This window comes from Leopardus geoffroyi, chromosome C1 (assembly GCF_018350155.1).
Source record: "Leopardus geoffroyi isolate Oge1 chromosome C1, O.geoffroyi_Oge1_pat1.0, whole genome shotgun sequence".
In the NCBI taxonomy this organism is placed as follows: Eukaryota; Metazoa; Chordata; class Mammalia; order Carnivora; family Felidae; genus Leopardus; species Leopardus geoffroyi.
In genome coordinates this window covers 166,769,381-166,794,459 of record NC_059328.1, presented here as the reverse complement: position 1 = coordinate 166,794,459, position 25,079 = coordinate 166,769,381, and the positions used below count along the sequence as shown (strand labels likewise).

The following is a 25,079-nucleotide window of genomic DNA, read 5'->3' as shown; positions in this document are numbered from 1 at the left end:
TACGTTTGAATGCAAAAACCATATATTTATTAAACATGTGATTAACTTAAAAACACCAAACCAGTTTGTTTTAAAGTGCTCCTCATCCAAGACCTTGGACAAAACCATCACTCCAAAGTGAATTTTTTTAAAAAAACAGTTTACAAGGCAAACACTGACAATAGGTATGGACAGGCACTACCAAAAAATGCTATTTGTTCTTTAATTAAATAATGCCATTCTCAAGTGATGTAGAGTGGTCACTTTGACAGAATTCCTTTTTTGTATAAATAGTCATAAATAAAAAATGTCTCTAGATAGTCTAAAGAGCTGCAAACATTAATACCTTACAACAGCAGCTTAATGTCTATTTTAGGAAAAAAGCACTAAAATCCTCTTCCATTGAAAGGCGTTTATTTCTCTGGTGTAAGTGAGCAAGGTCACTACAACATTAACCTCTTTTCTAGAGCAATGTAAATAACAAATGTATACACATCTTAAATTTGGTAGGTCATAAAAGTCAGGATGCAATCATTTTTTGATGCAACAGAAAAATAAATAAATAAAAGTTAAATACTTTAACCCAACATTTGGTACTGACAAATCAGTAGTGTCAACTTCACATATGAAGGACAGCACAGTCTGGTTTTTAAAAAATCCTCAATGTGTCACGGTATTTGGGCTAAAAATATTTGGAATATTAAATGTCTCCTTTTGCTTAAAAGAATACAATAGAATCACCATCAAGCTGCTATCGTAACTCATTTTTAGCTGGGGTAAAGTGACCATTTGGTCCATGGCACAAGTTACATATATCACACGTCTGTCAAACTGAAACCTTATGTTTTTAAGATTTCATGTTTATAAGCTACAATACACCCTGACTAAGCTGTCAGTCCCTCACAGTTTTTTAGAAAAATATCTACATTTGTCCTTATGGATGTCAAAATGTTACACCATCATTTGTTTAAAAAAAAAAAAAAAAGATGCACATTCATACTGTGAAGTTATTAGGAAAATACTCTTGCAAATAAACTATATAAAGATAAAATACACTTCAAAGGTATGTGGGTTGTTTTTTTTGTTTGTTTGTTTTACAGTATTCTATAAAGTGCAGAGAAATCCTAAGGGAAAAACTACTCCCTAGAACATAGTTTAATTACAGCAGCTTTTGCATAGCAATACTTAGAGGAAGTTGGACACTTCCATTTCCTCAGGAAGAGAAGGATGGAAGAGGATCTTCCGATTCAGATTTTTTTTTGGCCATAAGTCTGCTTTCCTCAGGAATGGTTGCTGACGCCAAATCTCCATTAAGTGTATTTCTTGAACAGTGAACAGGTCCTATTCAGAGATAAATTAAAAGGTTAAACAGCCTATCAATATAACTCCAGTTCTCTATGAAAAAAACAATTTTAAATTTCCTACTCAGGGACATGAAATTCCTTCAGCTTCCTACTAATTTTTTGGTTGACCGTTGAATAGAGAAAAATCTAACTTTCCCACTATTGGCAGTCATAAGGAGAAGCTTCAGAGTTAACAAAATAACTTATGAAGCTATCTGAAGCAGAGACGGTTTTGTTCACTGCTAGAACCACGGTTGGCATGTAACGGGCAGTCAATAAACATGTGCTGAACTGAATGTAGTCTTTCTTAGCTAACTATTGCTTTTCAGGCCTGATTTGTTTTAATGCTGTCCGTATCTTCCTTGTGTTCTAGGGTTAAAAAAAAAAAAAAAAAAAAAAAAAAAGACCCAAAAAGGTTACATGCCTAACCCAAGATTACCCAACTGGTAACAGAACTAGGACTAATTCAGGTTTGCTCTTTTTACCACAAGACTTTCTGAGCAGAGCTGACAAAGTATTTCACACTGAAAGGTCCCATATCTCCACTTGGAATGCAGCTAACAGAACTATCATTGCAGTTCCGACTGAATACAGTTAAACACACTGGCATGGCCCTGTTGCAAAACAATTGCACTTTTATATGTACATATTTATTTGAATTTACCATAAACATTTATTACTTCTATAATTTTTAAAAATCCAGTTAATAAATAATAGAAGCAGTTTTATCTCTCAAGGAAAAGAATATCTGGGGATAAAGGCTTCGGACTAAGACCACCCAACTGTAAAACATGTACTTTGTAAAGAAGAACAGTAATTCAGTCTCTGCTCTGTCAACTAACTGAAACACTAAACTTTAGGATAAATAGAAGGAAAACTAAGGATAAAACTTCTGACCTAGGCTACACTTCCCAATTTAAAAAAAGCTCTAGAGAACTGAGACACATGTATGTATATAAATATGCATGCATGTGTGTATGTTTGTGCAGATATGTGTGACTACTTTTGTTACACTCCTTAGCAGCTAACTAGGCGAATGCTACATGGAATAAGGCATGCATACTCAGAACTTATAAAAATTGTTTTCAAAAATTCAAAACCAGGGGTGCCCGGCTGACTCAGTCGGTAGGGCATGCGACTCTTGATCTCAGGGTCATGAGTTCAAGTCCCACATTGGGCATGCAGCCTACTTAAAAAAAAAAAAAAAAAATTAAGGGGCGCCTGGCTGGCTCAGTCTGTTAAGCATCCCCCTCAATTTTTGGCTCAGGTCATAATCTCACAATTATGAGACTGAGTCCTGCTTCAGGCTCTGCACTTAGCATGGTGCTTGCTTGGGATTGTCTCTCTCCCTCTCCTTCTGCCCCTCCCCCACAAGCTTGCTCTCTGTCTGTCTCTCATAAATAAATAAACTTAAAAAAAAAATTCAAAACCAGCGTGCTTAAAAAGAGAGCAAAGAAAAATGGCTAGCTTTAAAAAAATTATTTTCACTGTCACAAATGAAAATGATCCCCATAAAGTAAAAAAGAGCTGCATCCAGAGAAAAGGAGAAGGCAGCATATAGAGCTCTTTCATGGGCTCTAGATTAAAAGGGTCATGTATACAAGGCAGAAAGAACAAGGTATATCAGAATATACATTACCTGCCCCCAGTAATTTTTCTTCCCACACCTAACCCCTAACCCTCTTCCTCTTATCTCTTTCAAGTTGTACTAAATTGGCCCAGGAAAGTTACTTTCTCCCTTCCCCTTCCCACCCTCACCCATTTTCCTTCCTTCATTTCTTTTACCCATTTCCTCAACTTGAGTTAAAAATGGCAATGAGTGTAGAATAGTCCTCTATGTCAATAAATAGTTCTGTGAAGAAAATGGACTTAAAAAAAAAAAGATGCCATCAACTCCTAAAAATCTAAAAATGGGCAGTAGGCCCTCTCCAACCTCCACCATTTTCGTGAACTCTACATTCTCCTCTAATTAAACCTGTTTAACCTCCTGGTTCAGTGAAACAATTCTATCCTAATCGACGTGAATTAGCTGAGCTCTTCTAGACAACCTAAAGAATCTAAACACCACTTATCACACCATTTCCACAAGGGAAATAAAATCTGTTCCCAACAACAGACTTACAAACTCCTGGAACACAACCTGCCCCCCAAATAGGAACTCTATGTAACTTCCATCACACATGCTTCATGGGCAATAGTAAAGACCCTGAAAAGCAAAAGTATATTAATAGAGCTGTAATAATAAGACTCTATTTGTGTTCACTGGAAATCATGGTCACTACTGTCTAACTAGATATTCTGACACATTTTCAAAGCTTTTTCTTGGAAGAGAAAAATAAATTTTAACCTAAATCATAAAACCTTGCCTAAAGTATTCAATCACAGGATGCTGCTCTTTATAGAAAAAAGGAGAAAAGGGCATAGGAATAAATGCTACCATAATTCACCACCACCACCAGAAAAAGTTATTTTCCTTGGCCATTTCAAATTATTTAAGTAATAATACCGATTTTTTTTTCTCTGCACTCAGAACTTGCCTTTATTTTCCCCTAGAATCCCAACCACAATTGATGCTTTGTTCTAAAAACGCTTTTTTAATGTAAATATAGTGGGAGTAGAACATTACTAAGAGATTACTAAAATATAGTGGGAAGAAAACAGTTTGATGTTATACATATTAATCTAAGATATGGCATTTACACAGTTACTCAGCACTTCTTAGTTAATAATAAAGGTGTCTGTAGGATATTATGAGCTTCTGTTGATTGTGTGCTATTTGCCTGGCTCTGAATTAAGGAATTAATTCAAAGGGAAAAGACAGTGTTCACTGTCAGTGTCCTTCATTGACTATAACACACATAGAGTCCCACCACAATTTGGGGGAATAAGCCAAAGAAAGAGAGAGGGCCCATTTAACTTACTGTCTGGGTCTTCAAGAGGAGTATCATTACAAGAGTCTGTATCTGAGTAGGTTCTTCGGCGTCGCTGGGAGAGTCGGTGAAGTGTAGATATTGGTTCTTTTACAGAGTGGCTATTCCTGCAAATTAAATAAAAAGCATTGCATCATAAGGCCTTAAACAAATGATAACACCCTGAACTTACCTGGAGTTTTACATGACTTATTCAAATGAAAGAGAACTATTTTTATGCCCAAAGTTCTATTTTAGCAACATTTGACTCCTTCAAAGGTCACGCCACAGGCAAGTCAAATCATTCACAATCCAGCCGGTAACCTGAAGAATATGGCCTCTGAGCCGAATTAAATGGAAAGGGGGAACCATGAAGCAACTTCTTTTATAGAGAAGGGTCCACCAAGACATTAGATATACCAGATGGTTAACAAATGTTTGAAAACTAGAAGTTATGACCTACACAAGTGCATGAATCTAGTGTCAATCCATATCATCAAAAACAGCAGAATGAAGGGGGTGGGCAAGTAGGTTAGGAACATGCTAGAGGTCAACTCACTGACAGCAGCAAGAACAAATAAATGTAGCAAATGGAGGCCGTAAAAACTATTTTAAAAAACAGTCTAGAAAGTCAGAAAAGTAGACAAGTCAATCTAAAATATTTAATATAGAAATAAACCACCACCACTCAACAGCACCTTGGCTACCACTGTATAAAAACCCAACATTACTGTTCTTAATGATAATCTTGATTCATTACGAAAAAATAATTTTTTTAACTCTAATTATATTTTATCTAATTAGGTAGAAAAGATAAAATACATTTCAGAAAAATTTCTATCATAAAAATGAAAGTTTATAAAAGGAATCAAGCTTCTATTTTTCTGGAAAATTCAGCTAGTGAAACTCTTTATTCCCTGACAGGACTGGATACATATATTCATCACTGGACTCTGTGCACATAATAGTCTAATCACAGATTACATAATCATGGAGGTGGGAGGGGTGGGGGGCAGTGACAAAACAACAGTAAGGGCTCAGTTAACAGTTATTTTAAGATTTTTGTTTGTTTGTGTTTTGTTTTTTGAGAGAACATGAGCATGAGGGTCAGAGAGGGAGGAAAAGAGAGAATATCCCAAGCAGGCTCTACACTATCAGTGCAGAGCCTGACATGGGTCTTAAACTTATGAGTGTGAGATCATGACCTGAGCAGAAACCAAAAGTCAGATGCTTAACCAACTGGGGCCACCTAGGTGCCACACTTACTCTTTTTTTTTTAATTTTTTTTTTAATGTTTATTTATTTTTGAGAGAGACAGAACGAGACAGAGAGAGAGAATGAGGGAGGGGCAGAGAGAGAGGGAGACACAGAATCTGAAGCAAGCTCCAGCTCCAAGCTGTCAGCACAGAGACCAACACGGGGCTGGATCCCACGAGCTGCAAGATCATGATGTGATTCAAAGTCGGGACACTTAACTGACTGAGCCACCCAGGTGCCCCGGCAGTTATTCTTAACATAGAGAAATAAAGCTAATGTCACTACAATTTCATCATTTTCCGAAGAACCAAATATGACAACTAGGGCAACTTGAAAGACTATTATCTACTAAGATAATGAACATTTTAATAACCTGGGATATTGGCGAGATCTATCTAGAAGGCAAATGTCTTAATGTGTTCATATGCATATATACTTTAAAATATCAATTGGTTTTTCTTTCTTTTCAGTTAAGATCTTTAATTCTTAAACAACAGATCAGCATGAATATGTGACTATAAAAAGCTGTAGTAAAGTGAGTCTAAGCTCACCTCAAAACTGGATTTTTTTTACCATCATTTGATATAATTTCAAACATCTAAAAAAGGTACAATAGTCGGCAAGGTGCTTACCTTGCTGGTTAATTCATCCACTCATTTTTATCTTCACTGACTACCTACTAGGACCAGGCCCTAAACTAGTAACTAAGAGATATAATGCTGAGCAAATCAGAACCAAGCTCTGCTCAAAAAGAGTTTCCATTCCACACTACTTCACGTTAAAGGCCCAAAGAATTTCCCTAAGTAGGTAAATTTCTGAGAGTACTTGGTTAAAAGAAAAGATTATTTTACCTCTCTGAACTGCAAGAACCAGGGTGGCTGACAGAACGCTTCATCTAGAAATTTAAAATAAAATAAGCATAATTAGTATATGAAGTAGAATAATACAGCTCTTATTATCATTATCATAATTAACACAAATTTACTCCAAAAAAAAGATGACTAGCCAAGATATTTATTTTTTACAGACTCCAGCAACACTATTAGCACAATGTCAAGCTTTGTCCCTAATAACCATTAATTGGAATCTTTCTCAACATCTATCAAAAACATGCTAGATTCTTTTCTCAATACTAAAAACCAAATTTTACATTATATACATAACATATATATCATATATATGTGTGCATATGTGAGTGCATGTATATAAAAATATTTTAAAAATATATAACTAATCCAAAAAAATCATACTATTTAAAGCAGTATCTAGCAAGCCAGAAAGTATTCTAATAAATATCTTCCTCTCTCTTTTTCTTAAAGGCCAGGAAAAGAGGCTAGTAGCAAAGCTTCTCTTTGTAATTCATTATTCAGGTAGCTGTTCTAAAGTGTGGTTCTAAAGTGTGGTTCTAAAGATGTTCTAAAGTGTGGTTTTTGTGGAAGATAGCATTAATAATCTGAGTCTTTTAAGAACTCAGAAGAACCCTAAGTCTCAAGTCTCTAAAACATACACTTTAAAAATTAAAAAACCTGAATGAGCAGAGTGTTAATAAATATGACAAATACTAAACACAATTTAAAAGATCCAATGACTCCACCAAAAAAATAGAAAGAGACCACCAATTAAAACAGATTATTTCAATGTTTAGCAAGGTAGCAGAAAAGCACAGTTTATACTACAGGTTGCTTTTACATTTATATGCAGGGGCTCAAGGGTCTTACCAGCCCAAGTCTAAAGTCTGTTATGTAAATAAGTGGCTGCTGTATTTGTAACGTAAGCCAACAATAGCTCTGAGAAATCCCAGCTGAAATGATGACAGATATGACCAACCCATTTTGTAGTCCAGAACATCTAATATGATTTACATTAAGATACAAATGGACATTAACATCTCCTTTAACAGAAGTCACTCCCTTCGGGATTACTAATCCAATGATATCCCCACTACAATTATCACTCAGTCTGGAGTCAAAATGATGATTTTCTGAACTTCCATTATGACCTGAAATAAGACTGAATGCAAATTTATTCTAAGAGGGACACAGTGATATTAGCTACATAAAGTAGTTTAACAATCAGTTTAAATAGTTTTAGAATTCTCAAATCTTTCAGGTTTATTTCCCATTTACTCATATTATTAAAAATATATATATTTTCCCACAAAGACTGACCTTTTTTTCCATCTGTGTCTCCAGAACTAATTCTCATAAGCCACAACTTTTGCTTTATGTATGAAGTAAAATGGCAAAGCAAGGAAAAATAAACAGCCTCTAACCAGTATTTTTTAGATTAACCTATTGGATTTCCTGTAACATTGCTACTGATAAAAAGTTTTGGTTTAAAAGAAACAGTTATCATTGCTTCTTATGCATAAAATACACAAATGACCTCTCTGGACTATGGAGCATTTATAACAGAAGGCATTTTCCTCAGAAATTCAGTACAAAAACAGGCAGTTATGAGGTGGCTTTATTGCATTTGATTCTATAAGGTCAAACATAGTAGTATTTGTAGTGAAGTCTGTATTTGACACCTTATATATCAACTTCAGGAACACAGTGTTATATATACACCCACCTCAAAAGACCTTTTCTTGTTATTCAACCATACAGGTTATCTCACAGTTCATAACGTATCTACAGTTGTGTTATAAGGCAATATTGTCAAAATGTTCTACTGAACACCAGTCTTGTGAGCTGTTATTTAAAAATACACAGGAAGGGGGCGCCTGGGTGGCGCAGTCGGTTAAGCATCCGACTTCAGCCAGGTCAGGATCTCGCGGTCCGAGAGTTCAAGCCCCACGTCAGGCTCTGGGCTGATGGCTCAGAGCCTGGAGCCTGTTTCCGATTCTGTGTCTCCCTCTCTCTCTGCCCCTCCCCCGTTCATGCTCTGTCTCTCTCTGTCCCAAAAATAAATAAACGTTGAAAAAAAATTTTTTTAAATAAAAAATAAAAAAATAAAAATAAAAAAAAATAAAAATACACAGGAAGGGTTCACTTGTCAAATAAATTTCAGAAACAATGCACACCACCTCTCCTTCTCAGAGATTCATAATACACATTATCATAAAAGAGATTCTAAGATGTCCAATGACAGACCCAATTCATTTAGAACTTCCCAAACTAATCTGCCCATAAAACTCATTTTCACAGTATACCTGTCTCAGAGGACATTATTAGCCCATCATACATTGATTAGAAAATGATGATCTAGGGGCTCCTGGGTGGCTCAGTCGGTTGAGCTTCCGACTTCGGCTCAGGTCATGATCTAACAGCTCATGAGTTCAAGCCCCGCATTGGTCTCTATGCTGACAGCTCAGAGCCTGGAGCCTGCTTTGGATTCTGTGCCTCCCTCTCTCTCTGCCCCGAACCCACTAGCATTCTTTCTCTGTCTCTCTCAAAAATAAATAAACATTAAAAAAAAAAAAATTTTTTTTAAAAAAGAAAATGATGATCTAAATAAACGTAGGTAATAATCTTTACTAAATCTCATATAACTAAATCGGCTGGCGTGGTTAAGAGAACCTCGGAATGAGTTGTACCCAATTCCTTCTTCTAACAAATATGCCTTCAGGTAATTGCTAAAGTAGTAGCAAAGTGGCATTGTTCCTTCTATAAAAGGGCTCCCGAAAACACTTGGATGAAAGAAATGTAAAGTCTCATCAGACTCTGTCTCACCTATGAGTTCCCTACAGCTTGCCTGGGCAAGTTTATTAACTTGGAAAGGACAAGGAGTTCACCACCCCTGGCAAAGGGTAATCGTTCAGAGCGATCACAAGGAAAGAAACGGACATGAAGCACCTGCATTACACAGATCAGCTCCTTTGCAATGACCTGCTGATGGAGAAGACCTTTTATTTTATAGATGAAGAAAATGAGGTCCAGAGAAATTAAGTAACTTGCCTACTCAGAGGGCTCAAGTCCCAATATGGACTATAAAATACTATTTTCCCTGTAACATGTTCTTTCAAACCCCTGTCAAACTCCTTTAAAGAGGTTAAATTTTATTTAAATAATAAAATTAATTAAAATTAATTAAAATTAATTAAAATTAAAATTAATTAAAATTAAAATTTTATTTAAATAATAAAATTAATTATTTAAATAATTTATTTATTATTAAAGAGGCTTAATTTTATTCCTTTGTGAATAAAACATCACCCCATTGTGATGTTTTTACCGAGTAGAGCACTGTCCCCAACCTTTTCTGTGTCACAACACCCACAGAGCATTATAATATATTTCTGGCACTCTGGGGTAAATGGCACAGTCCCTCCAAGGGAAGAGGACAGGACCTTGGCACATGCTGAGCCCACAGAGCTAAGAGGCTCCAATACAGAATATTCTATCTGTTGACCATTTCCCTCCCACTGCCAGTTTCCATCCTTAAAAACAAAAACAAAAACAAAAACAAAAACAAAAACAAAAACAAAAACAAAAACGCAACATCACTGGAAGAAAAACAAGTTCCAACCATTTGAACAGGAGAAGGCGACACAGGGGAAACCAAGGGATCCGGATGGGACAGCTGAAACATCTCAGGTTTAAACTTGGCATTCGCTATCTTCACACATTCCTCAAGCGTTGTGATGAATGTATTACATGTGGCACTAAGCAGAGAAGAGGCTTCATTCATGTTCTGAAAAATTACACACTGAGTTGAACAGATTCAACCACAATTATATGGAATCATGCAGCACATTATAATCACGTAACTAAACATTACCTACAACAGACACCTTACTAGGTTACGTGCAAATCTATTTAAAATATACTACCTTAGAAAATTAAAGCAATATATGAATAAGAAATGTCTATCAGGCAAACAGTGTATGAAATTAGATTCCATGAAAAAATAAATTTTGCATTTAAACCAAATATCATATTGAAAAACTATATCCAAAAATTTATCTTAGATAAACCTAACCTAAACAGTAATTTTCTAAGTATCAAAATTCTGAAGGTGGTCACAGCAGAACACCCTGAGCATTACTAAGTGGCAAGCACAATTCATATCTACTCCAAACCCATTCTCCTACTTCTTCCATGGTAGAATAAAAACTCCATTTTTTTTTTTTTTTTTTTTTTTTAATGACAGCAATGTGTCCTGACCCTGGGGGATGAATACAGACTGGTGGAAGCCACTCATGGCTATTCCATGACCCTCTGTCAAATATTGAGATTTCTTAATTTCCACTGACCCAGACAAAAAAAGATGAGAAGTCTGTTAAGGAGTTTCTGGGACTTTTGTTCCCAGATAAAAGCCCAGGACAGCAAGTTAAGAAAGTCTCTTTCCACCCTGGTTACCCCACTGCCTCCTGCCTCTGTATGACCTTGGCCTTGCATACAAGGGGGCAAATCCAACACACCAAGAACGGCAGAGTGGAAGGCTGGAGTAAGACCAGGTCCTTGATATTGTCACTGAGCCACCGGAGCAAATGTGAGGGCACCCACCTCCAGAGAGCTTGTGGTGAAACAGTGAGTGCCCTGAGGGTCTAATGTAGCTACAACTAAATATGACCTCACATAAGATTGTTCCCCACCAGGAGACGGCCACAGAAGTAGGAAAATTTCTTGTCCCGTTTCTCCTAAGTTAGGTAAAAGGTGACTGGGAACCATGCTGGCTTTTCACCCAGAGAACAGTAGGGCCCGCTGGTCCTCCTTTATCAGAAAGTGTGAACCTATTTCATAGCTAGGTCCCACAAATTCGAAATTTGATTACTGCATTACTGTTCTGAGAAGGACTTTTTTAAAAAGTTATTTGACAAAGCTAAGTTATCAACTCTGAGTCATAGAAACTGGGACCTCGTCACAGAAAGAAAGAGAAGAGCGGCTGTCCAATGATTCATACAGCTAGCCCAGAGAACAAAGCCTGGAATGCTTCTTCCCCACCCCAACCTCCAAATTATCAGATTGGCTGATTCCCTTGATTAAATAAGCCTTGATTCCCTGGGGCAGTGTGCTGCTTCCTGCTTTATTCTGGTTGCACAGATACAATCTAGAAGATCCTAGAGATTTCCAGAGTCTGGAGTAGGGATTGCCCAGAAGGGCTAAAAATAGCTCATTTTGAAAATGCTTCTCTGCCACCTTATGAGAAGAACCTCACCCACCAGTGTATTACAAAGCATAATCAGACATGAAGGGATCATCTTTGTATACCTCTACACTGGGAGATGAATGATTCTCATCATGGTGAACAAATTCTTGGATAGTATGAACTTGCTGCATTAGGAGGTCACAGTAGAGACGAAGTTCAGACATTTTGGTTTTCAGAGATTCACTGGTTTCACTTATCTCTGAAAGGAATATATATAAACATTCAGTCAGATTGTTTTCATATTCTTTCAGCAATAAAACAAAATGGAATCATTTAAAAGTAATGCAATAGATAATAAATACCTATATGAATAGATATAAATACCTATAGCTTAAGAGGTGTGGGCCCTTGGAAACAGATATAAGGATATTGAGGAAATACCCTCTCTTCAAATAATTGGGGAAAAAATGGAAGTCATATGTCTGACATGAAGCTTAGGTAGATTAATTTCCAGATGCAAGATGATGACCACTGGATGTTTTATACAGGATATTTCCATTCCATTGTTCATTCTTCATTTGAAAAGTGCTTTATATTTCTTCTTTTGTAAATTGTCTTTTCTGTCCTTTACATATTTTTCCAATTTTGATGTCCAGTTTTTCTCTTAATAATATATAAATTAATAATCTATAAAAGTTCTTACACACTAAAGATAGCAATCTTTCCCCTGTCCTATATACTGCAAGTATGTTTCCAGTTCTATCTGCTCTTTCAGCTTTCTTTATTGTACCTTTCAACGCAGAGAAGTTTTTAATTTTTATGTCATTAAAACTATTGTATTAAACATCTGCTTTCTTCTGTTCCTTTCATAACTTCATTTTCACATTATATTGTTTTCATAATTGTCTTAAGAGCTTACTTTCTTTTATTTAATATGTCCAGACACACTAAACATCCAGCCATAATCTTAACCATTCAATTCATTCTAAACTAGAAATATAAACAGCAGAAGTAAGGAAAAATACACGTAGCAGATCCTGGCATTTTTCCATATTCCCTGAGCCACTGGTCAGTGGCTAGTGATACTAGCCACAAAGCAACTCTGGCCACAGTGGACCAAACAAGCTCTATCTGCTTATTTGACCTAACCTAAATTAGGTTCTACTCAAATTTAAGTCCATTCCCTCTTTTCTTTCAATTATAGTGCAAAATATGTAATGAAATTTACTGTTTTAGCCATTTTTAAGTGTATAGTTCAGTGACATTAAGTATATTCACATTGTCCTACAATCACCACACCATCATCCATCTCCAGAACTCTGTCATCTTCCCCACACCCTAGCCCCTTCAACCATTACTCTACTTTCTGTCTCTGTGACTCTGACTACTCTAGGTATGCTAGTAAGTACAATCATACAGTATTTGTCCTTTTGTGACTGGCTTATTTCACTTATCTTTTAAGATTCACCCACATTGTAGCATGTGTCTCAATTCCCTTCCTTTTAAAGCCTGAATAATATTCCATTGTATGTATATAATACTACATTTTGTTCACCTATTTCTTTGTCTATGTCCATTTGGGTTGTTTTTATCTTTTGGCTATTATGAATTTCCATTCCTTCTTATCCTACCTGTAGCCATACTCTATGCACGATGTTCTTTCATATGTTTTTCAAGGATTATAAATTCAATTCTGGACCTTCATTTTTCAATACCCATAATTCAGTCATTGTCACTAATCTAAATAACTTCTATCATTTTTTAATTATAAAAAGTAATATACACTCAATGAAAACTTTCAGAAAATCAAAAAATATATATAGAAAAGAAAAATCAAAACAACCGCAAACTCACTGCCAAGACATAAATTATTTTATTATTTTTGCACTGTATCTGCATACGGTTGAATTAATACCATAAATTATTTACTTTGCTTTTGATTTCTGTTTAATCCTTTGGAGTTGTCAATATATGAACATGGTAAAGTCAAAGGTACCAAAGGGTATACACAGTAAAAAGCGAGTCTCCTTCTCACAAATTACCTTTCCAAAGGTAACAACTTGACTGATTTCATAGATCTTTCCTGAGCTGGCCAATGAATGGATATGTAATTTTGAATCCTGCTTTTCTACAATTATCATTTTACACTGGGCATTTTCTCACATTATTAAAATTCCTTGTAAACATTTTACTAGCTACATAGCAGCTTATTCCAGCCTAGAGGTAACTGAACCATTCCCCTAAATTTAAATCTTTGCATTGTTTACAAGTTTTTTTACTATGATGAATGTCATGCACGTAAATCTTCATCTACATTTCTGATATTTCTTGAGGCTAGATTCCTAAAACTAGACAAGACAATTAACATTTATGTTTAAGAAAATATTCTCGCCACCAAAGAAAAATTTATAGTTACCTTTTTCTTTTTTAGTCCTAGTATCAGTCAAACAAGCTTTAGAGCTCCCCAGAGCAACCAGCCACCTCTGTCTTTCAGCTGCATTCACTGCCTTCATGTAGAAATGCTGCTCTCCTGGAATGATTAATTCCATTCTTGTGTTGTCTGCTGAATGGACTATGATGATAAACACAGGAGAAATACAGTCATGAACTTAAGTAATTTGGGGAGAATCAAACAATCACTCTTACGCAGTATTAGATGTTACAGACACCTACAGCAAGAAACTGAGATTCAAGATGCAGGCATTGACTTTCCCTAAAGGGCTATCTAGTGGCACCCTCAAAACCACCTTCTCACATCTACTCATGCTGGCAGAGGTGCTAAAGTGGTGATGGCAAGAGGAAAAGAAAACAGCAATGAAAACTAAAAACTCCCTCTCTTGGGGCTGCCTATACTACTTTAAATACACACGCACTGTCACACTTACCACACATTTTTTTACTGATTTCTTTGAAAACAGACTCTATGTCTTAGTATCCTCCAAGCCTAGGATAGTGCCTAGCATACAGAAGCAGCACAATAAATAAATGAATAAATGGTACCTATGGCCATCTTCCATTAGAACAGCAGCCCTCAACTAAGGGGCACATCACAATCACCTAGAAAGTGTGAGTATTTTGGAGACCTTCTCCTCTTTCCCACCCCCCTCCTCCTCCTCCTCTCCTAAACCACCCCCCACCTTGATACTCTAACAAAAGAGAACTAACCAAGAATTATACTGAGCCAATCCTCAATCGTTGTTGTAAGAATAAATTTGTGTTACACTGTCCTTAATCAAGAAGTATTCACTCAGCTCAGAGAAGTGCTGGTAGAGGGGGAAGACACAAGGGGAGAAAGAAACGAGTCTTTGCTCTAACAGAGCTGACAATTTAACCAAGGAAACAAACTGACACAACAAAAATAATCAAAACACCTAAATGATGAACTCTTTGGTACAGTGACTTCATGTGTAATTAAGATGGGAGAGGGGCGCCTGGGTGGCGCAGTCGGTTAAGCGTCCGACTTCAGCCAGGTCACGATCTCGCGGTCCGTGAGTTCGAGCCCCGCGTCGGGCTCTGGGCTGATGGCTCAGAGCCTGGAGCCTGCTTTCCAATTCTGTGTCTCTCTCTCTCTCTGCCCCTCCCCCGTTCATGCTCTGTCTCTCTCTGTCTCAAAAATGAATAAAACATTAAAAAAAAAAAAAAAAAAGATGGGAGAAAGGCGAGAGGAGGTGGGAAATAAGGCTTCATGAAGAAGGATTTGACAATAGTAGGATTTAGTTAAGAGAAAAACTGCATTAAAAAAGGCCTAGATGAGGAAATAAACATAATATGTACTGAGGGTATCAGGAGTAAATAAAGCCTTGTGTTATATTATATGGTCATAATATTCACAAATGGACAAGCTGAGTTGAGCCAAATTATCAGGGGCTCTGCAAGTCTGGCAGAAGCCCTAATTTATATGATTAATTACCAAAAATATTGACCAGATGTACTATGGCAAATAAGTGCCACAAAAGCTTTGCTAGCTTATTATTCTATTTAGAAAGGCCATTCTTAGAGGTAGATAGTGAAATATACAAACATGCAACAATCAATGATGGGTGCAAAGATTTCCAAGCCAGGATAAAATTACTGAAATCCCAAGGCCCCAAGAGTAACTCTTTTTTTGCTGCTTGTTAATACTAGTGAAAGCATCAATAACTACCTTAAAAGAAAACAAAGCTCTAATTGCCAATGATGCTGCTACAAATGAAAATAAGATGACTCCTTTTTAAACATACCAAGATTGATGTATTAACCAAGAGTGTCCCCTACAAAGTAGTCACCTAAGACAACAAACTTAAGAACAAGACTCCCCAAACATCAAGTTCTCAAGATAAAATGGACAAGAACTCTATATGCAAAACTGTAAAAAATTACTGAAATTAAAAACCTAATTAAATATACAAATACACCATGTTAGTAGATCAGAAGACTCAACACTGTCAAGAATACTATTCTTCCCAAATTGATGTATAGATTCAATATAATTCCAATCATAATTCCAGCAGACAGTTGTGGAAATTTACAAGCAGATTCTAAAATGTGTTAAGGAAATGCAAAGAGCCAATAATGGCCAAGACAATCCTGAAAAAAAACAAAGTTAGAAGACTTAGACCATCAAATACTAAGAAGTATAAAGCTAAAGAAATTAAGACAGTGTGATAATGGCACAAGGATAGAGAAATAGTCCCATGAAACAAGACAGTCCAGAAAAGGACCCAATGTACATGGTCATTTGCTTTGTGACAAAGATGTTCCTACAGTGCAGTAGGTGAAAGGTTGATATTTTCAATAATTGATACTCAGTCAACTGAATATCCCTATGAGAAAAAAATGAATCTTAACCCCTGCTGATACCATATATAAAAATAAATTTTAAGTCAATCACAGACCTAATACAGACTTAAATATAAAAGGTAAAACAATAAGCCTTCAAGAAGAAAAAAGATTTCCTAAGCGGGACATAAAAAGTTCTAATTAAAAATATTGAAAAACTGGACTTTATTGAAATTAATAACTTCTGCTTATCAAAAGATACCTTTAACAGAAAGAAAATGCAACCTACAAAGTGGAAGAAGATACAATACAAAGACTCATTTGGACTAACTACATAAATATACACATATATATATACATATATATATACACATATATATATATTTGGAAAATATATATGTATCTCTAGTCTTTGGCCTAATTTCTAAATTGGGGCTGTCATCTTTCATGTTGTGGGAAGTCCAAACATGTGTGTGTGTGTGTGTGTGTGTGTGTGTGTGTATATATATATATATTTGGAATGTGTATATATATATATTTGGAATGTATATATATATATATACACATACATATATACATATATTTGGAAAATATATATATACATATATTTGGAATATATACATAGTGTACATATATATACATATATATATGTACACACACACACACACACACACACACACACATTTGGACTTCCCACAAACAACATGAAAGATGACAGCCCAATTTAGAAATTAGGCCAAAGACTAGAAAGGACACTTCAAAAGAAGAGGACATTCAAATGGCTAATTAATACCTGAAAAACTATTCATCATTAGTTATTGAAGAAATGCAAGTTAAAACCACCATCAGATACCAACATATACACTAAAAATATTCGCAATTTTAAAACTGATAATGCAAGTTTTGGCAAGGATGCAAAGCAACTGGAACACTCATATTCTGCTAGTTCAAGAATAAACTGATACAACCACTTTGGTAAACAGTTTGGCATTACCTGTGACAAAGATTCTCTCCTTGATCAAACTTCAGTCAGGCTCCTCTGAGCCCTCTGCTTAACTATGCCCGACCTTGGGCTTCCTTCTCTGTCCTTGTAGAGTCCAATCTTAGTAAGAACTCTGCTAAGTCAGAGTTAGCCAGAATCCTCCACCTTCAATATATGATTACCCTCAATATCCAAAAAAATTCCTCTAGCCCCAACATCCCCCAGGTAATATCTGGCCTGCCTCCAGCAAGAATCTGTTTACCCAGAATGCCCCCTAATCCCTCATGTTTCCTCTTAGTAATTTTCCATCCACCAATCCCCCCACTCTACTGCTTGGCTGCAAATTCCCACTTTTCTTTATCATATTTGGAGTTGAGCCCAATCTCTCTCCCCTACTACAAAGCCCAATGCAGTAGTCCCTATACCTATCATGAGAGACTTGAATAAAGTCAGCCTTATTAGCAAGTGTCAAGAATAATTTTCTCCTTAAATCTGTTAAAGCTAAAAGTATGAGTATCAATGCCTCAGCAATTCTATTCCACTTCCAGATATATACTGAATAGAAATGCATATGTATGTTCAGCAAAACAGATATAATAAGAATATTTATGGCAGCTTTACTTACTCATTATAATCCCAAATAGAAAAAAAAAAAAAAATACACATCAATACTAGACTGAATAGGCAAGTTGTGGGATATTTATAACATCAGAAATACTACAGATCAGTAAGAATGATCGAACTACTATTACACAGAACAACATGGATGAATTTCACAATGTTGAGTGAAAGGAGCCAACACAAAAGAAAATACTGATTTATTCCATCTATAAAAATTCAAAAGTAGGCAATATTTATCTATGGTGATAAAAGTCAAATTAATGGTTACTTTTTAAAGGGATTAATGGCTGAGGAAACATGACAATATCCCTGTATCCAAAAGGCTGACAACATTCTAATTCTTAATCTGGTTGATAGTGACACAAGTGTGTGTACTTTGTAAACATTCTTCAAACTGAATATTTAAGATTTGCTCCCTTTTCTGTATTTTATTCTTGAATAGAATGATTACTTCAAACAAACAACAACAGTAAAAATGCTGCCACATCTTGAAACATTTTACAAGTGCCTTAGGATTCTGCCACTAACAGTCTTTTAAATATCCTCAAGGGTGGCAAATCTTTGAACTGTGTAGTTTGATTTCTGACTCTCACCAAATATCATTTGGAATCAAATCTGGGGAATAAAATGAGATAAAACCATCAATTTTTAAAAAAATAAAAACTCATACTTTGTGCTTTTCTTGTGTGATTTATAAACTGGTTTATAAGGCAATTCTAAAATAGGAGTTCTAAAGAGTTATGGGGGATGATGGTGCAATTAAAAATAAATATATAAAACTGAGTATCTGGAAAGCCAATACTTAATTGGTATACATTTCAGTACTTTTGTCTAAAATAAACAACAAAACTATGCCCCACATATTTCAGGGACGATGCAATAACAATACATTAGGCTGAAGTGTTTCTGTATCTTAGATAGCCATGACTTCCTTCCATTAGAACAGTACTAATTCTCAGCTAAAGGGGGCATGTTACAATCACATGGCAGCTATGTGCATTTTGGAGAAAGCTCCCTGGATGACACTTATCTACCCCAAGTTATAAATCACTGCTGTGGAAAGAACCCTAAACGAATGTGAAGAATTAGATGCGCAGCAAAGAAAAATTCTATTTGTCTCCATAGCTAAATCGTACTAAGAACTACCACAAAACTACACCAAACTAGCAATCCGGCCCTGGAAAATATAAGATAATGCACTAGCTGCTGCTTTGCTTTAATCTAAATAAGAAAATACACAGAGCATTAAGATTACTCTCAAGTGTTTGACAGCTGTGACCAAGCACTCACCATGTCAAAGGAAGTACCCATCATGAAGGACAAGTATTCAAGATATAGAGGAGAAATGAAAAAGGCCTGTAGGTGCTTGATATTGGCTTCTCTAGTGCTTTAGTTTTTCCTTCAATTCTCTGAGGAACTTAGTACTTTTCATTATCATTTTGTCTGATCTCCCCTGCCTACCTCCACCCCACACAACCCAACCACATATACAAATGAATCAATGGTCCATGAAACCTTCTTTCATGAAAATTACAGCATGACCTATTGCTTTAGTTCTTCTCTTTTGAAAGAAAAGGAAAACATCTCTATCACCCAGAAGAGCTGATCTCTGATTCAGCAAAGAACCAGAGTTTTATGCCTTTGACTTCATGTTTTAGCAAAACTGACTCATTTAGCAAAACCCTGCAGAGCCTGCCTGATCATCTTTTGTTGGAGAAGAAGAAGCTGGAGGCACTGTAAGAATGTCCTGAAGGAAAGGGACAGAGCAGCAAGGAAGTGAAAGCAAGGAACAGAAAGCTGCTGGGACTGCTCGTCTCTCCAGAAGGACATCATATGGGCACCAGGCCAGGGATAAGACTGTTTTGTCTGGCGCTAGATGTACTCATGACCCAGTATGGAATACACTGCAGGTGCATGACCTGTCCAGATGCCAAATACTATGTTGTATGTGCTCGCTGTTATCAGACAAACTGCAAAAAATAAAAGAGGCTCGAGCCAGGGGACCGGTGCTTTGGCTCCTGGAGAGTCTTAGCCCCTTGCTTCCAATTCTCGTCACCGCACCTTTAGGCCCCATCTCTCTACAAACTTCAACTTTTTTTTTTTTCTCAAATAAGCTCCATGCCCAACGTGGGGCTTGAACTCATGATCCTGAGATCAAGAGTCTCATGTTCTACTGACTGAGCCAGCCAGGCCCCGCACCTCATCACCTTTAAAGCTCAGCTTCCTATCTTTACAATACCTTATTTTATAATGAGTATAAATGAGAACACTTGTGGACTCCATAAGGACGCTGAAGTAGCAACCACAAAAATTGTTTTTCAGGTCCAAATTAGAAAACTAACCCTAAGATTTTGAGTTTCAATAGAAGGAGGGAAAAAAAAAAAAAAACAAAAACAAAAAACCAACTGTGCTTAACAATGAATGTTAAGTGCCACTCTTAATTGCTAAGGAAATAAACAGCATTAGAAGATCCCTACCTGACTAGAAATGCTTTTTTTCCTCTTTTTGGATTGTAGTGAAGAATGCTTTCCTTACCTAACTTCAAATTTCTCTAATTCCATGCACTCACTTACCTTTAATTTCACAAACTGCCATCTTTATACTTCCTTTGCTCCCTTTGCAAACATCATCTTGTGAATCATAGTAGGACAAGATTCCATTATCTAAAACAAACCAACGTGGCTGCCAACCTGCAAAGATTATAAATAACAGATTAGTAAGAAATTACTTTAATCACAGAGAAAAGTATGATTTCAAAATTTGCCATCCATGTTTTCTTGGCTCTAAGGTGACATTCTGACAATGAAATTTCTAATGGCCAAGCCTTGCCGAAATTGTTCTTGCATCAATCCCACTTTGTTGGGAAAGATTTCTGGAGAAATCTATAGATCAGCATAAATATAGGGGGTAATACCTTTAATCTGGTTCACAACCTTCTCATTAACAACCCATGAGACTCATGCTCAATAATAACCTATACTGGATGCAACATGACTGCCCTTTTCCTGAAGGGAACAGAGTTGGGTTTTTGATGTAATGTTAAAAGACATGGATTCTAGCCCCCGCTTTATTCTAACTCTTTAGTTAGATAAGCTGAAACCAATCTTTTCACTTTAATAAATATAAAAAATTCCCAGTCTCAAAAATGAGTGGATTGAAAAAGGTGACCTCTCAGGTGCCACTCAGCCCTCTAATTCTGCAGTGCAACTTTCCCATCTCTTACAAGTTGCCTCGGCAAATTCCCTTGCACAAGTGGGTGCTGAATGAAGTGTAGTCTCTTCCACAGAAGATGCATACTATAGTGAGAGCCTGCATTCCCCCTAATACCTCTCTCCTTGTACTGCTGTTGCCCAACTCAGGCCGAAATGCTAGAAACTGCAATCATTCGTTTCATTTGTGTTTATTCAGTGACTAGATTACACAACTATCATAGACTTGGCTCTCAGGCAAAGATGAGGATGAGGTTGATGGCTTTCCTCAGAGTTCAACTGCCACCCTTGCAAGCCAAACTCAGTGTTCCCTAAAATCTTATCAAGCATGCTACTGATTTACAACAGTTCACTGATTAATAACACAGTGACCATGACCAGGGTGCCTCACTGAAGGCAGGGTGACTGTCCTTGTTCTTTCTGTAACTATTAAATCATAATTCAGTCTGGTCACATTAGATGTAGTCCACTATCTGCTTAATCAATTCGGTTTTTCAAGGGCCAAATAGTGCCAGAACAGTGGCAGATGGGAGAATCATTCTTACACGCTGATAAGACCCAGGACTTATCTCCTCAAAGGCTTTTCCTGTAATACTTTTGAAATGACAGCACGGAGTCATCATAAAAAGGTTAAATTTCACAACAGCGAATGTCATAATACAGTTCAGAAAGACGGATACCCAAAATAATTAAAACAAGTTTTAAAAACTTGGAAAATTCTTATTATGAAACACTATAGCCCCTAATGAGGCCTAGCAAATTAAAAGGTAAGTTCTTTTGGTACATGAACTTTATCTTGTTTGTCATTGCATTCCCAGCACCTAGAATGGTGTCTGGCACATAACAGGTGCTAAAACAAAATGTATTTCTCAAGTGATTAAATACCAGAAAAGTGAGATATTGCATGTTATCCATGACAGTAAAGATATGCAATATATCCACGAGAGTATTTTGTGTATCAGCATGCATAGAAATGATGAAAACATTATATTTCCAAACACTAATTCACCTTGGCAAACAAATTATAAGCAGGGTGGTAAAAGTGCACTCCATGCCACCCGAGGTCCTATGTGCCTATAAGACAAATTGGGATTCTGTAAGCCTGTATTATTGTGATTCAGTATCTCTTTAAAACAAATAATGAGCAAAATGACTTATTTAGAATTTGTAGCAACTTAGGGGTGCCTGAGTGGCTCAGTATGTCTGTTAAGCCTCCAACTTTGGCTCAGGTCATAATCTCTCAGTATGTGAGTTCCAGCTCCATGTCAGGCTCTGGGCTGACAGTTTGGAGCCTGGAGCCTGCTTCGGATTCTGTGTCCCCTTCTCTCTCTGCCCCTACCCCACTTGCACTCTGTCTCTCTCTCTCTCTCTCTCTCTCTCTCAAAAATAAATAAACATTAAAAAAAAATTGTTAAACAATTTGTAGCAACTTGAAAGGTGACCATGATTAAATAGATTAAAATAATTAAGAAAGTTATCTCTACACACATTTTTGAAGAAATATTTAATTAAAACAATCTCTAACTGATTCACACATTTATATAACAGAGGGCTGTATCTGTGAAAAAGATAGGCATAGGCATTCTTTAAAAATAAAAAAACACTTTCTTTTTATCTCAAACTACCAAATGTTACTGAAATCCTTGTTCTCTACAAAGGATTCTCAAAGAACACTGTCATGAAACTGAAAGATTCCTTCAAGATCATCCAGTACAAACAGCTGCTCATTCTTCTGACCTAAGATGAACTAAAAGTAATAATCAGGATGCCACTGAGTCAAATTTAAATTTGAATTCTTCCAAACAAAAGATATCATTGCAGCAAGCTCCTACAACACATACTAGCAGTTTACTTAAACACTCTGCAAAGACTAAAAGCGTTAAGCGCACAAGTGGCTATAGTGCTCAGTGCCAGAGGAGATAAGAAAGATGGCCACCAAGACCACAGTATGCTCCAGGAATAAATTATGACTCATCTCAGTAATCACCAATTGCTCTATTGCAGGCATAAGTGGTTCCTCCCAAGACACTGTGGACACTATGCTTATGAATGTGTGCCATGAGATGATCATTTGCATATCATAGAAACTACTGTCTTTAAAGTTAATACCATATCTCAACTAAACAGCATAACTGCTCTCACAACTGTCCAAACGAAATGCTTAAGAAAAAATATTTACCTCGTTTTTAAATGTTTCCTGCTAAAACATATCATTTATAGAAACAAACTGTTTGACATTTTAATGTGAGCAAAATAAAGCACGCGTGCATACAAGTTTAAAGCATTTGCTGCTATAAATTGGGCTTTAGCATTCCAATTAATCAAAAAAAAAAAAAAGGAGGGAAGGAAGGGGCAACTGTAGCTCAATGCTTATGCCTTAAAGAGTTTATGTGCAGATTTTGCACAAGATCAGGTGGACACAAGTTGAGTGTACTATGCAGTTACAAAGGGGTTCAGTACCATGAGCAGAGTAAATAAATGGGTAGCAAATCAAGATTTTCCTATTACACTGGAACAAGAAATGATTGTTATTTAATCTTATTTTAAACTCATTTCCTTTCGTCTAATGTGGTGAAATCATAGAATTCTGAAGTTGGAAGACCCCTTCGGGATAAACTAACTGCTCATCCTGGCCTTCCCAGACTGAGATCCTGAGAGAGTAAGTGACTTGTCTTTACTGTTGGATGATGGAAGAGATGGGACTGCAACTCAGAATTAAGTCTCTTTTAATAAGCCAGGCTGTTGGTGTCATGGAAAAAGACCCTTCCCTGCTGGCCTCTCATTTCTACAGAAACACAAAGCTCTTCAGAGTCTTTCCTTTCAACCCACTTCATGGGTGATGCTGACCTGCCTTTTCCACTTCTGTGTGTTGCACTGTCTTCCACTATTTCTCACACACTTACCTGAATTCCAAAATATAAAGATATCTCATTGACAACCACCTTTTAAGAGAATGGTATCTGGGGACGATTTCCCAGAAAACCATGCTTTCTAAGCTGAACAACTTCAACAAGAGAACTTTTAAAGTAAACCGTGTTGCTAAGGAAATTAAAAAGAAATACAAAAAAGATTTCTTAAAACTAAATCTTGATCTTACAAGGTCCATTCTATTCCTATACCCTGACAACTCAGTTATTAGCAAAATGCCGAGTTAAGTGTGAATAAGGATGGAGACAGCACCACGGGCAGAGTAACTGGGAATTGTTCCGGAAGCTACAGGAGGAAACAAGTATTATCACAGGGGCAAAGAAGTGGTCAAGCGCACTTCCCACCCTCAGGAAGGTGCGCAGTCTCGAACCGTCCCCTACAGACGCCAGATCTAACACGGGACTCAGCTAGGGATTAGCCTCGGAAGCAGAAGGGGCCGGTTCCCTGCGAGGGTCACCGCAGGCCAGGCAGAGGGAGGGGCTCCTGAGCGGTCTTTTCCGCAGCCTTCCCACCTAAACCCGCCCAAGCACCCGGCCTCTCCCGGCCGCCCTCGGAGCACGCGAGCCCTCTGACCTGTGAGATAGTTGGTCCACTTGTACAGAACCCCCTCCATGCTTCAGAGCCCGGCGCCGCGCATCCTCCTGGCCGGGCGCCGGCCGCGGTGCTGGGGTAGGCGCGGAGCTTGGGCAGCCCCTCCCGGCCCGCCCGGGCCCTCCCCGGGCAACCCCGCCGGCACCGAGCCGCCCTCAGCCTGCGCGCGCCGCCGGGACGTGGCGGCCCTTAGAGGCCGGGACGGCGGCCGCCGCGTGGAGCTCGAGGGCCGCGAGGCGCGGGCTCAGACATCCCCGGGCGAGCCGCGGCGGCGGCGGCGGCAAGATCACGACCGCAACCGGCCTCCCGCTCGCGCTTCCACCACACGGCTGTTCCCTCCCGTGCCCCGGCGCTCCCTCCTCCTCGCCCGCCTTCCTTCCCCCCGGGCTCCCCGTTTGTTTTCATTGACCCCGACGTCGCTTTCACTTCCTGGATGAAAGGGGCCGGCTCGTCCCAAGAAACCCCTCCC

The 25,079-nt window shown here is 37.5% G+C and overlaps 1 protein-coding gene across 1 annotated transcript; it reads right to left on the bottom strand.

Annotated features, from left to right (window-relative positions):
• Positions 1 to 25,029, bottom strand: PLEKHA3 (pleckstrin homology domain containing A3). Its single transcript, XM_045480362.1, has 8 exons — positions 24,593 to 25,029; positions 20,456 to 20,572; positions 13,938 to 14,093; positions 11,644 to 11,780; positions 9,959 to 10,123; positions 6,340 to 6,383; positions 4,244 to 4,359; positions 1 to 1,320 (listed from the first exon to the last, which is right to left on the bottom strand). The coding sequence occupies exons 1-8, from the start codon at positions 24,630 to 24,632 to the stop codon at positions 1,193 to 1,195; spliced, it is 903 nt and encodes a 300-aa protein (XP_045336318.1). The 5' UTR covers positions 24,633 to 25,029; the 3' UTR covers positions 1 to 1,192.
• Positions 25,030 to 25,079: the final 50 nt, after the last annotated feature.

Bases quoted from the DNA above. Each gene is read 5' to 3' on its own strand.
- PLEKHA3 (XM_045480362.1), bottom strand. From the start codon at position 24,632: ATGGAGGGGGTTCTGTACAAGTGGACCAACTATCTCACAG. The intron at 10,124-11,643 runs GTATACAAAGAT...GTAATTTTTCAG, and splicing joins ATTCATCTCCCAGTGTAGAG to AACATGAATGAAGCCTCTTC. The intron at 1,321-4,243 runs GTAAGTTAAATG...ATCTCTGAATAG, and splicing joins TCCTCTTGAAGACCCAGACA to GACCTGTTCACTGTTCAAGA.